We start from the raw sequence: 13,580 nt of genomic DNA on the forward strand, positions 1-13,580 counted from the left end.
TATGAAAAGTCTGCATTCTTTTTTGCAAAATACTTCTGGGGACTTTTGCCAGCCCTAATGGTTGTTCACATAATTAATGTTGAATACCGAACTTAGAGCCATGTATATTTATGCTCAAGTGAAGTCAGCTTCCCATTTTTTTGTGGCTTACAGTAAATGCCCTGAGCACATTTTGCACTCAGATTAATAACCACTTTGTTATCACAAGCCTTCCTGGGGCTACCCATTTGGGGTTTCTTTGTTCTGGTATTTTTCTTTCATAAAACAGGGTCAGCGTGATTCTTTCTAGCATTTGTAAAGAAGGAAGTCTGCGAAACGATCTGTCCCCTTTATTCAGATCATTCATTTCACGTTTGGAAATGGGCCTTATTTTTAGCAAGCAGGGCAGTGGTACAAGCTGGCTGGTGTGAGTGGGCTGGGGTGGGGTGTTCTTATTTTTGGTTGTTGCTGGTTTAGTGTGAGGTTCCAGGCAGGCTGAGGTGAACTCAGTTTCACTTGCTGTTGCTACTCAGGACTGCCATCGGAAGGAGATCACTGGCAGCGCTCATGCTGCTTTCCATATTGCTAACTGGGAGCGCAATAAATAGCGTTCAGCTCATTGTAAGGCTCCTGAAACGAATGTGTGCAGAGATTTCTCTTAGCTGCTTCTCTCCAGTGCAGGAGGGGTGTCAGCTGCTGGATACCTCTGTCTTGCTCTCCTGCCCTCATTGCTAGGTCTGCTGGGGTCAGGTCAAGTGGTGCTGCCCAACTTCTCAACAGGTAATCTTGTTCCTTTCTTACCGCATTAGCCAGCCTGCATTTGAAATGTGTATGCCGAGCTCATCTGCAAAGCACTGGGGTTTATTAAGGCACAGGGATTAATAAATTGCATCTTGCTGCCTCGTATGTCGCCATGGCAGGTGCCAAAGTGCCTGTCCTCACCAGGAAATTCAGAGGGCCGTTTCCTGGGTTTGTGCAAGTGGACAGTGTTTGGCTGATGTCAGTAGTTGGGCTGAACAAGATAGTAATTTGGTGGCGGAGTGAGGCTTATCTGAAGTAAGAGAAGACTCTGATTTTCAATTTTGTTTTAGTAACCACAGATATCTCCTTATCCTTTTATTACCCTGTGAATACTGTTGTTTCTTCTCCACTGGTTTAACTCTGCAGTGCTTGGGGAGCTTGCTTTTTGGTGAAAGTGTAGGGACAGATACTCTCAAGAGAAGAGAGTCCTTTATCAAACATTTGGGTCTTTGGGCAAATTCCCTAAGGGACAACTTTAACAGACTCTTAATGTGCAATGCTGGGGAGTCTGCAATCCTCACAGAGGCACTGAGTGTCACTGATCTTCCTTGATACTTTTGCGAGAAGTGTTGGAAGGGTGTCTTAAGACCTCAGGTGGAGGCCTCAAGACTTGGGGTCCTGAGTTGGGTACGTGAGTTTCCTTGGATAGAGATGGTGAGAACCCTGTCTCCGCTGCCTGCTCGGCTTCGGGAGCGGGCGAGAAGCGCTGTGCAGGCTGGCAGCACTGCAGCTCCAGGGACCCCTAATCGCACCCCAGCGCTGCTGTGCCGCGTTCCCAGGGCAGGGGACTCCAGGTTACAGCTTTGGCCAAACTGATCCCACTTCAGCTTGCTGGGGAAAGAGGGTGAGGGTGTGTTTTTCTGCCCAGCAGGATGTGGCTGATCTGGGCTGTTTTTCTTCAGTTGTGACAGCCTCTCCTTTGTGCTGCCAAACACAGCATGGGGGAGGCTGCTGGTGCAGTCTGCTAATGTCTTGCTCTGTTCCCTTCTGCTGGGGTTTCTGAGTTGTACCCTACAAATCAGAATGATTTAATCCTCAGTCTCTCCACCCCAGGTTGAGGACAAGTGTTAATACTTCTAATACTTCCAGTGTTATTCCTTAATCTTATAGACAGAAAATGTGAAGCACAGAAAGATTACGTGACTTGCCCAAGATGAGAGTCAGGAACAAGTTCCAGATCTCTCTTCTTCTCTGGTCTTGGCATCCAGCATGCTTTTACACATCTTCCCTGGGATGGTTAACTGCCTCCTTGCTTTGCCTGCTCTGACCACAGGAAGCCTGGGCCCTTGGCAGGGCTGGGGAGCTGGTGGCACTGAGGTAGGACTGAGGTTGAGCCCTTCACTGTGGGAGTATGTGGCAGCCTTCAGGAAAAGTCCTGCACGTACAGAAATGAACAGAACCTCAGGGCAGCTAGGATCCCCACCTGGCCTGACTCATTCCACAAACAAGTGCGAAGCCTCACTTTTCCAAGGGAGAAATGGGACTATGTTAGGCTAGCTACGGCAGAGCCATGGTAGTATTTCTATGATTAGTGGCAGTATGGATTAGGATAAGCAGGGTGCCTCTCAGACTGGTAGCTGGCTCAGGTATCTAGACAGAGAAGTTCACAAGCATTGCATCAATCATAGGTTTGTTCAAGAGGTGCCCTTGCAGTGTGCTGAAGCTGGGTGCTCAGGATCTGGGAACTAGGAAACAGAGGCTGTTCATGTCCACATCATTGCTTGAGACTCGGTAATCAGCAACCCTTTTCCCATGTAGCTGTGCATGTCTCCAATGTAAAAAAAGTTTCTAGCACTGTTTCCTAGTAAACAGGAGTTTAGTCCATAAGCTTCCATCACAGCTGGTAGCACCTGCCTACTGTGCTGGCTGTCTCAGAGGAACAGGCACAGGCAGGATGGCTTCTTTCTGCCTCTCTTGGGTTCTTTCCCCGCAGCCCCATCACCAGCATAGGAAGTATGCACACTTTGTGGATGGGGAACTGAAACACACGAAGGCCCTTTCATTAGAGTTACACAGAGAAATCTATAACAAAGTCGGAAGTGCAGCTCTGTAGGTAGCTACCAGAAGTTCCTGTTCAGGCCTTGAACTGGTCCCTAGAACTGATATGAAATATGGAAGCCTGTACAGTTCCTGGGGTGGTTTATCTGTCCTCTGTAAGCTTGAATAGTTTCTGTCTTCTGAATTGGATATTCTATCAGTTGGGACATGCTGGAGGTGGTGGAATAGCTTGCTGGTTGAATCAGTTGGGTAGGTCATGCTACTAATGTTACACAAAACCTGAATTTTTCCAACTGAACTGCTGCTTAGCCCATGCTTCTCAGATAAGTGGGAGGTTAAGTTAGTCAAGATGTCCTCACTGAAAACAGGTTTGAGAGTAAGAATCCTTATCATATTCAGAAGTGTTGAGCTCGGATTGCAAAGCGTGTAAATGACATCCAAAATGATCAGGAGATATGATCACATCCCAAGAACTGGAACACACTGGCTTGTTCAGCTGGGCAAGATAGATGGGGGACATCCAATTAATGTGTCTTTATCTCATAGAGTAGGTTTAAAAATGGAGGAGAGAGGAATGTTGCTGCTGAAGGACTCTAGAGATGCTAGAACTAATGACAATAAATTGCTCCTTAAAAAAAGAAAACAAAAACCAGGCAAGGAAATAGGAGTCTTTTAAGCATGACACCAAAGAAGGCTTAGACTTAGCCACTAAAAGTAGTTAGGGAAATCGCCTTGTGAGGTTATTTATGTTTCTGATATGTGATTGATGAGACCATGGCAGTTACCTGCTGTTGCCACAAGCTTGATTTAGTAGCCCATAAGTTCCTCATTTCACAGAAAAATCTGGCAGAAAAGTGCATTTGCCAGAGCGTTACTACCACTGCTCTTTCCCAAGGGAGATATTCTAGAGCTTGGCTGTCCTGCTTTTCTGGTAAAACGGTCCATGGGGAACCATGACAAGCTGTGTTATTTCTTGATCTGCTGCGAGATCTGAAAAGACATGAGCATTTGATTTCTTGGAAGGTGAAAGTAATTTCTCATAATGCAAGTGCAGATGGTTATTACTACAGTTACTGGAATGAAAGGTTTTTCTCTGCCTGGCCTTTTTAGTCCCCTTCTTTAGATGTCTTTAACAAAGTCTTTTATCCTCTTCCACTTGATGCAGGACTTGGGCCAAATCCCCCCCCCCTCCCTTTTATGAGAGTGACCATGTTCACGTCAGTGAAGTTACCCTGGATTTACTTTGTCACACGTGACAGCTGAACAATGGTGCTGTGCTACTAAGTGGGAGTTGTGCTCTGTGGATAGATTTTTGCTATTATTATAGAGACAGTGCCGGAGTTAAGGCTGTAATGAAGGGCCTCTTATAATCATGCTCCTATTATGCCTTGAACAAGGCTTTCTGAGCTCTGTATTTCCTATGCGGGCACTGCAGCTAGAGTGTCATTTTCTGGTAGCGCTTGCTGTGAATCATGCACACAGTTTAGAGGGTTTAGTACAATGTCTCAAGCATCCCTGTGTCCTATTGTATCTCTCCTGAGGACATAGCATAAAATTTAACCTCCCCGAGGAAACAATTAGGAATGGGGTTCTGCCATTTAATTTACCTGCCCAAGTCAGCAAGCACATCCACAAGGCTTCCTCTGTAGTCTGTAGAAAGGAAGAAGTCCCTCGAGAACACTACTCGATACCCTGTGTTGGACTACAGCTCCATTGCCCTGAGGAGGAGCTTTTCTTTCTTAAGGATTTGGTATGGTAGAAAAACTGGGTTTGTACAACTTAGCACCCAAATCTGGTTCAAAGTATTAGACTGTGAGAATCCCCTGCCCTCTGCCAGGTCCCTGGGAATGCTTTTGGGACATGAGATGCTTTGTTTTAGGTGATGTCTCTGCAACACAGAGGTCTGAATACTGCCAAAAACATGTGTTCACATATCTGCATCGTTTGCAAAGCTGCGTACTTGGCTGACATGAAGGTGATTTAAGGCCTGTGAGTGTCTGGACTTTTTAGATCTTGTGGACAGTGTATAGGACTGGAATTCAGCCCTGCTAGCTCCACTCTCAGCAGGGAGTGCAGTGACCCTGGAAAACATACCTGGTTTTTGGTATACAATGGGAGTCAATATTGGTTTAGGTTTTTATATATATAAATGGAAAGCTATTGTTGAGAAATTTGAAGTAGAATTGCAGTGGGTGCTTTTGCTTTTTATGCATCTTACATTGAGTCATGTAAAATTTACAAAAGCCCTAAGAGCTGATGCTTGTATAGCTTTGCTTGTGTTTTTTTCTTTTCACACCAGCCTTCAAGAAGTATGTGCCTTTAGTGGGTGATGGGAAGGTGGAAGAGTGATGTACAAAGGCACTGCTGTCTCCTGGCAGTCTCTGTACTGTTTGTCTGCAGTCCTGCCTGTAGAAAGCTTGCCAGATATGTGGAAGACTTTGTAGAGTGTATCAGTCTTAACAAGATTTAGAAAACAATCTTTGCGTAAGAACTGACTTTCTTTGCATCTGGGGAAAATGAGTTCTGTACACTGTGGTTGCTCCTACTTGAATAATGACATGCAAAATTTGGATTTAATGCAGGTTTCAGTTACGGTGAACTCGTAAGAGAGGCTATGTCAATAAGAGGAATGGCTTCAGTGTCTGTCATGACTGCATTGTTAGAACGTGGTGTGAAGGCTGGAAGTTTTCTTGCGGCATCTGCCAGTGATGCTTTCAGATTCTGCGTGTCCAGCCTGAGGTGACCAAGCAGATAGTGTGATCTGAAATTTAAAAATAAAATACAGATACATAAGTCAGCCTTCCTATCAGCACAGCCTTCACCACATATACTACATCTGTTGTTGTTTTCTTTGACAATACCTGCCATACCTCATCATTCATCCTGTTCCTTACACTTTGGCATTACCAGGAAAAAAACATGCATATATGATGCTTTTCAAGGACATGTTTATATTTCCTCCTTAAATCTTTTCCACACACTATCATTAGGACCTGAATTCCAAGAAACACTGAACCGGTGCTTTCCAGTTGCTGTGATTTATAGGTAGAAGCCGTGTTGTCAAAGCAGCCATAATGTCTTCTCAGGGCACTGGCTCGGACGGCACTTTCACACTTGCACGTTCCTATGGCGTTGTCTGTTCCCTTTCCACAGGCGCCTGAGGGGAGGCTCAAGCTCAGGAGGCTTCAAGCCACTTTTGCAGTGCTCTGGGCTGACCCCGTGTGCAGCACAAGCCAGGGCTGGCTTGGAGCTCCCTTGGGAAGAGGCACCAAGGCTCCTCTGCTCTTCGGGCAGTCCAGGGCCTGTGTACCTCGGGGACTGCCTCCTGCTTCAGCTAGCCCCACGTGCCAGGACCAGCACAAGGCCGTTTGAGCCCCAGTTCTGACCAGTAAATGCAGATGCAGGAAACAGTAGCTGGACCAGAGGGCAGGGTGTTTGTTGTTATCTACAGTTAAGGCTGTCTCATCTTTGGAATTTGAACATCTGATTAGACTACACAGCTCTGGTAACAGTTCCTGAAAGCACAGCTCTTCTCTGAAAGAGACTGCAAAAGTGTTTCGTGCTTGTCTCTGAGGGAACTGGCAGCAACTGTGCATGGCTTGCAAGTACAGAGAAACTTTTTTTTCTTTTCCTAACTGTCTCCCCTCCAGACGCAGCCTGAACTCAGAGACCTGAGCTACAGGCTTTCCATCGCCCTCTGATCAGAGGTTTGGAATGAAAAGCCGAGTGGTGCAGCAGCACCTGTGAGCCAGGTGCCAACAGAGAGCACAGAGGGACATCCAGAGGGAGTTTGCTGGGTAGGGCTGCTCATGCATGAACTGGAGCCGAACCCAGCTTCTGCCCTCCAGCATTATGTTGAAGAAAACAGTCACACCCTTCTTCATGGGGCAGCTGTTCTCTTATTTGCAATGCTGCCTTTATTGCCTCAGGTAGAGCCTGCCAGAGGGACTTAGGGACCCAGCAGCGCTCAGGGCCCATAGGACAAAGAGCTGTTAAAGCACGCTGTTGTTACCTTTAATTTAACAAGTGAGAAAGGAGAAACAAAACAGGTAGAGCAAAGAGCTGCAAAAAAACATTTCTTAGGTGAAGGTAGAAGAACTTCTATAGGCAAGGCAGATTACACACACAATGTCTAGGTGAGAAGGTGGCAATGGCTTTGCACAGAAGTTGGTTACCCGGCTGCACTATTCTCAGCTATTTATTTTGTGGTAAGAATTACTGACAAAAGAGGATTCAGCCAGCACTGCTGGTCTCTATCCAGCCAGGCTCAGTCCCCTCAGCCCGTCTCATCTCCCTCCTTGAGCTCTCCCTCCTGGGCAAGGAGGAAAGGAGGGCCAAGGTCTGAGGGAGGTGCAAGTGCCTTTTTCCAGCAGACCAGCAAACTGGGAGCTGGACTTGGATCCTTGGCTAGGGTTTACTTACACACAAGCAGGACTAGTGACCTCCACCTCTCTTAATGAGCCTGGGATTAAGGTGCCAGCTGCTTCTGGTGAAGGTCTCTTTCTGCATTGGGATGTGGGGGTGTAAAGGCTCACAGTCAGACTGCCACCTTCTCTGGCAGACAGTGCCAGAGGAGAAACCTCAAGCAGCAGCAAGGAAAGTAATTGGTGTCCTATGTACCTTCAACAGCTTGTGATCTTGGTTATTGGAGCAAACAAGTCAGATCAGGGCTCATTCCAACCACAGCAGGAACTAAGCAGAGCTTGGAGACAGCGAGGAGGTTGGCAACCCTGCTGATACAAAACTTGCAGTAGACAAGCCAGTGCTCCAGATCCAAGCAAAGCCCAGGTCTGAGTGACTTCTGTCCTGTAGGAAACAGTGAGCCTTGTGCAAGACCAGAGGCTGAGCACTCTGAGGTGGGGTCAGGCCACCTCTCCAGACAGCACCTGTTCAGCCAGTGATTAGGAACAAACTCTTGAGGGGCAGCTCCAGAGTCACATTCACCTCTTTAATAAGAGTTTGTATCCTGATACTTGTTCTCTTAAGCACCCAGTTATAAGGCTCTTTCTGCTGTGAATTTGGTCCTCAGGATTAGCTTTGATTAGCTGATGATATAGGAGCTCCAAATGAAGCTTTGCCCTTGAATCGGGCATTTTTAACTCGCCACCACCACTTTGTCTCCCACCTCCTTCCTCCTCAGACAATGGAAGCTGATGAAGAGGGGAGTTCAGAGAGCTGAACACATTGTCTTTGTCAGTTTGGATGAAACTGGCTAACTAGGGAGGAAAGGTAGACAGAGGTACCAACATACTGTGGCACCTGGAGCAATCAGCTCCTTTGGCCAAAAGCCTCAGAAAGCTGAACAATAGGCCATGTAAGGGAATGGTTCAATTAATATTTATGAAGCACGGTTACGCTTCTGAATGTCTGCTGTGTCCCAGAGTCTTCCAGCGGATAGCAAGCTGTCATGCCTTATTCTCTCTCACTATTTCAGCCTTGCAGGTAGAGGAGAATCCATAACAAGATAGAGAAAGAAAGAGGAGATACATTTTATTTCCCAGTCCATGGAAAAATAATCTGTTGGATTATCATCTGGAAACTGTGGAAGGTGCCAACATGAGCAACGAGAGGCCAGTGAACCCCGACACATCTACACTGACTGAAGGCCTGAAGAGAAAGAGGGGAAGACCAAAGAAGCAGCCACAGGTGAGGGCACATCATCCTGAGAGGTTGCCTGAGGATGCTACAGCATTAGCCTAATAGGATTTGCAGGCAGCCCTGGGAATCTGCTCACTAACAAAGAGCAAGGGAAGCTGAGCTGTGATGTTGTAAATATTACTGCTATTCAGGAAAGCAGCGATACTTGCACCCTGGGACATCTCAGCCACTGGCTTCGGATGTGCCTCTAATGTGTTGAGCCATGGCTGTTCAGGCCAGTAAATGGCATGAGAGGAGCTAGGCAGATCTCTGTTCCAGTCTGGAGATTTTCAAGTGTCATCAGCCTCTTTTTCTGTACCAGTAGCTAAATACAGTGGAGAAGGCCAAGGCTTTTTCTCTTCCAGGCACTATGGTCAGAGTTCTGGGAACTTATTCATTTCCCCAACCCAAAAGACAAAGGGGTAGGGGTATTGCCATCTTCTAATGCACTTCACAGCTGGAGAAGCAGAGACAACCAGGTATTTAGTGGCTTGGGTGCTGTTATTGATATAAGATAATCTAAGACATATTAGAATGAGAAGCTGTAAGTTCCAGGGAAGATCCTGCTTAAATGATTTTCTCCTTTTATCTAGGAGGAAGCTCTGGGACCATTGCCAGTGAAGAAACCACGAGGAAGGCCAAAAGGAAGCAAGAAAGTGACTGCTGTATCTGGACAAATGGTAAGAGTAAATGGTTTATATTTCTTTATGGGTGAGAGAGGAGCTGGCTGTCCCTGCTAGAGCAGCAAGCTGGGAGGTTTCTCTTACGTTAGTGATAGACAGTGAAAATTGCCCCTAATTCAGCTCAGCTTTAATTGCCACTGTTGGACAAACCAGTTATTGTGGTTTTAGTGTTGCCATTGCCTGTTCAGCAGCTTCCTTCTAGTGTTTCTCCTCCACCATTGCCAAATAGTCACAACCAGTATAGTCTGGCAGGGGTTTCCTCCTCAACTGTCTTCTATCCCCAGCTTTCTTCTTTTCTGCTAACTGTCTCACAACAACCTTGGCCACGTTCAGTGTATTAGTCATAGTGCCCAGCAAATGAGAGCTGAAGGTATTTTTCCCCCCGCTTTGTTTTCCACAAAGGTAGGACCTTCTGCTGGGAAGAGGCCAAGAGGGAGGCCCCGCAAGTGGGTGAGTACAGCATTTAGCCCTTTTCCTCTTTTCCAGTCATGGGTCCTAGGGGATTTTCAGTTGCATTTGCTCTTCTCAGGCTCTCTATCTGCAACCAACCAGCCTAGGTGGCCTGGAAATCTAACACATTTGGGAAGCTCTGACCTGCCTTTCCAGTCACCCCTAAGATTCAGGTCCTGAAGAATTCTGAGAGCCCTGGAGAGCTGCTGTACTTAATTCAAGACATGTTAGTCTTCCACAGTACTTTCCCAGGCTTGGAATGTCAAACCAGAGATTGCATCCTTTCCCAGGCAGAGGGGTTGTATACCCAGCAGTCTTGAAAGACTGAAGTGATTGCATAGTGTGTCAGTTTGTCTCAAAAGAAGACACTTAAAATTAAGCAAATAGAGAAATTTCGTGAATGACAAAACTTTGAATCCTGCCAGCAGGAAGCTCTTCTATGCAGCAAACAATGGATTAGTAAGAATCAGTAAATGAAGACAGAACATTTCAGGCATGGAAAAAAAGGTGAAAGCTTTTAATCAATAAGGCTATTCAGCCCTGTGAACAATTAATGACGTTATCTATCATTAGGAGTGATTTTAAAAAACCTCACAACAATCACAAACCACTAGTTGGTGTGTATCTGTTACCACAAAAAATTCTAGACCAAATGCAAGCTGTGCACTTGCTGCAGGAATCTATAGGTTGGTTGTAAGCTGTGGTGCCAGAGGAGTGCATGGGTGGGAAAGAGACACTGGGTGGTTCAGCAGAAACAGAGGGATCTAGCAGTCCGTGAGGGCTACGCAGGAGGCTGGGAAGGAAGTCTTCACCAGGGAGGAAGTGTCCACATGTGGGAGAAATTAGACTTATCTGACATGACAGTGACCTTAGGATTCAAATGTTTCTTGGATAGTGGTGGAAGGGAACTGCAAATCCAGTGAAGAACTGATTCTCCCAGACAAGAGATCTACTCCATAAATCTATACAGTTGCTGTTTCTTCTTTGAAATCCAGATGAGAAGGCCACAGTCTGGTTCAGCACATAGCTTTTGCTTAAAGTCTATTGCTTTTTTTAAGCCCACTTATAATTATTATGTTCTTTAAATACATTGTGTAAGGAAATCCAGTATGTTACCAGTGCTTAAAGCAGCCAGCTGTGCAAATTGGGATCCTTAAGCTCTATGGAAAAGCATTGGAGGCCAAAATGGCTGGGTCTTAGAGACAAAAACATCATACCTGGTGAGTTCTGCTGGTGTCATTCATGGGCTGGCAAATCACAAAGACAAGCAGGAGGACACAGAAGGGCATGAATAAAGGACAGCGTTCTCCCTTTCAGTAGTAGTAGGGTGCTGTGGCCAGGTTGTTGTGAAAAGCCCAAAGTACATTTGGAGGAAAAGGAAACATCTTGGGGGTACAAAGCAGAAAAAGAAAAAAAAAAGGTTGTTTTTGTTGGGTTTTTTTGATGGGTTTCTTTTTTTTTTTTTTGAGGTTGTATTTGTTTTTTAGAGAGAGGCAGAAATATGACAAGGGAAAAATACAAAGCAGCAGCAAATTAGGAGAGAAGATGCTCTTTTATGAATTAGGTGTAAGCAAGCAAGAAAAATGACTTGACCCTGTAGAGCTCAGAGAGATCTATACTAGAGCCATGTGCACTGGAGAGCTGTCAGAAAGGGGTAAGGAGGCACAGCCAGTTCTAGGTCTTGATTTCCTATCAAGCACAGAGTGGGTCAGAAGGAGCTCAGGCTCTGTGGGGAAGATGTTCTCCTGCCCAAAGACTCTATAAGCAGGGATACATAGATTGCTCCCTGGACCAGATGAGGACCACAGTCCTGGCCAAGCAGAGTGTCCAGCACATCAGGGACTGTGAGAAGGGAGACGTTACCTGCTGATGGAGAGCAGAGTTGAATGTTGCTGAGCTGGACTGAGAATGCCAGGGTAGTACTGCGAAGTGTGAGACACAGCATCAGCCTGAACTAGGGCTGGGCACAGGGATCTGTATGGCCAGAAAACATACCTCTGACTCCCCAGGTAACAATGATGGAAGATAACTTTATCAAAATGAAGTAATAGGTAGTATAGGTGTTCCCTGAAGGATCATGATTGCAGGGTTCTCCCTGCTCTGAGAGTTTGTCCCAGATGAGGGGGTTTCTCACCCCTTCGTGGGAGGGCTGGGCACTGGCGCTGTATTCTCCAGCTGCGGTTGAGACTGTTCGAACTCTGATTTGCAACAGATTTCAGACAGACCCTGGGGGCAAACGGGTGAAAGTTTCAGGAAGCTCAGAAGCTGACAGTTAGAAGTTACTTTAAAATTGTAACCCAGATAGAAAGCAATAGCTAGGAGAGGAGTTGTGCTAAAAAGAAGCACTGCTGAAAATAGAGGAACATCACATGGCATACCTCCACCAGGTGAATGTAGGGTCAGGGACTGGCATCCAGATGGTTCCATGAGGTCTAGCAGGCAATCTGAGTGGTGTGACAGCCCTTGGGAGCAGTGAAAGGTGGCAGGGCTTTACAAGCAGCTTTGAAGTAGTTGGGACATTGCTAGATTTGAGAGGGGGTATGAGGGATATTCATTAGCAGGTGCAATTTGACCTGGTCACGTGTGAGGGGAGGCAGAGGTTGAAAGGAGAGGGGGAAGGAGGCCTCAGCTACTGCCTTGCCTTGGACAGTGGTACAAATGGATGTGACCTGTATGTGTAGCCACAAACTACAGTGGGTAAATGCAACTGCAGAGGCCAGAGGCCTCCAGGCGAGCTGGCAGGCAGTTTCTGGCACTAGTTGATGTGTTTTTCATCGAATCTGACATAGGCAAGTTTAACCCTCAGGAGTGCTATAGTGTTCTGCTTCCTGCCTGGTAAGGGAAAAAGGCAGTGAAATTCTGTGGGAGCAATAGATTCAGTCCCAGCTTGTCCTGTTGCTGTGATGCAGTCTGAACTGGGGCAGAGAAGCCTTGGCTGTGAAACTCTGTTATTGTGGGGTTCAGGAAAGCCAAAAAAAGTGAAGTATATTCTGTATAAAGCTGAGGATCCTATGCAGGACAACTCTGAAAGAGAGATTCAGAGCAAAGGGCAGTTTCTAAAACACCTGCTAGTAGGGCTGTCTTGTGGTTAAACTGACAGTAATGGTGACAGAGGAGATGGCTTCAGCCCTGCTTTGTAGTTAATCTGTGTGCCTGCCACTGCTGCCAAGAGAGGAACACCTCCCTTCCTCCCCAGGGAAAAGGAAATGGGGGCAGCCAGGCAGCACCAAGAACATGCTCCCCAGCATTTTATGTGGCACAGCCAGCCATGTGTGTTGGCAAAAGCTAACATCTGAAATAAAGGTAGCTGGAATAGTTTTCCTGTCCTATGTTCTCTCTCTCTCTTTTTTTTTTTTTTTTTAGAAGTGGAATTTCAAAATAAATCTTCCATGCAAATTCGTATTTTTCTGTAATGGTAATCTAATTAAAACACTTTCTTATAAATTTAGTTGGCTCTTTATTCTTCCTTGAGACCTTTATGCCACATGGAAGAAGCAAGACAATAGTTTGGAGCACCCTGATATCTCCCAGGATCTACTAGTAGTGGTAGTGAATGTCTGGTATCCCTCAGCTGTGTGTGCACCTATGCTTCTCTTTATTTTTTTAGAATCATAGAATAATTTAGGTTGGAAGGGCCCACTGGAGATCATTTAGTTCAAACCACTGCTCAAAGCAGGTCTAATTAGATCAGGGTACTCAGGGATTTGCCCAGTCTATACAAACACCTATAGCATACTAGAAATAGTATATAGCCATCTCTAATCTATAACAGGCTGCAAATGAGGTTGGAAAAAACTATTCCAGCCATTCTCTTCTGTAACTGATTGTAATAGCTGCAGTTGTAGGCTTAGGCTTGGGGTTTTGTGGTTAAATTGAGTTCTGTGCCAGAGCTGTAAGTTAGGGTGTTTGTTACTGTAAACAGTGAGCTGCCTAGTAATTTGTTTTAAAAAACCAACCAACCAAAAAAAAAACCCCAAACCCAAACCAAAAAAAACCCCAAAAAACCTGTGCTACATGCTGGTTTATTGACAT

The 13,580-nt window shown here is 45.9% G+C and overlaps 2 protein-coding genes across 7 annotated transcripts in view; one reads left to right on the plus strand and one right to left on the minus strand.

The window, feature by feature from the left end:
• The window catches only part of LOC114014896 (high mobility group protein HMGI-C-like), a 20,231-nt gene continuing 6,651 nt past the window's right edge, over positions 1-13,580 (plus strand). For 2 of the 6 annotated variants that reach the window (XM_055708170.1, XM_055708167.1), the window contains exons 1-4: positions 29-759; positions 8,213-8,424; positions 9,009-9,095; positions 9,501-9,548. In XM_055708170.1, coding sequence (XP_055564145.1) covers positions 8,335-8,424; positions 9,009-9,095; positions 9,501-9,548 — 225 coding nt within the window. In that variant the 5' untranslated portion in view covers positions 29-759; positions 8,213-8,334. The other 4 variants (XR_003558591.2, XM_055708169.1, XM_027800190.2 and 1 more) reach the window with 4 other exon arrangements.
• C4H3orf18 (chromosome 4 C3orf18 homolog) overlaps positions 5,315-13,580 on the minus strand; it is a 27,848-nt gene continuing 19,582 nt past the window's right edge. The window contains exon 5 of the mRNA XM_055708161.1: positions 5,315-5,539. Within this exon, the coding sequence (XP_055564136.1) occupies positions 5,438-5,539 (102 nt within the window). The 3' untranslated portion in view covers positions 5,315-5,437. The remainder of the gene's footprint in view (positions 5,540-13,580) is intronic.

Source organism: Falco cherrug, chromosome 4 (assembly GCF_023634085.1).
Source record: "Falco cherrug isolate bFalChe1 chromosome 4, bFalChe1.pri, whole genome shotgun sequence".
Taxonomy (NCBI): domain Eukaryota; kingdom Metazoa; phylum Chordata; class Aves; order Falconiformes; family Falconidae; genus Falco; species Falco cherrug.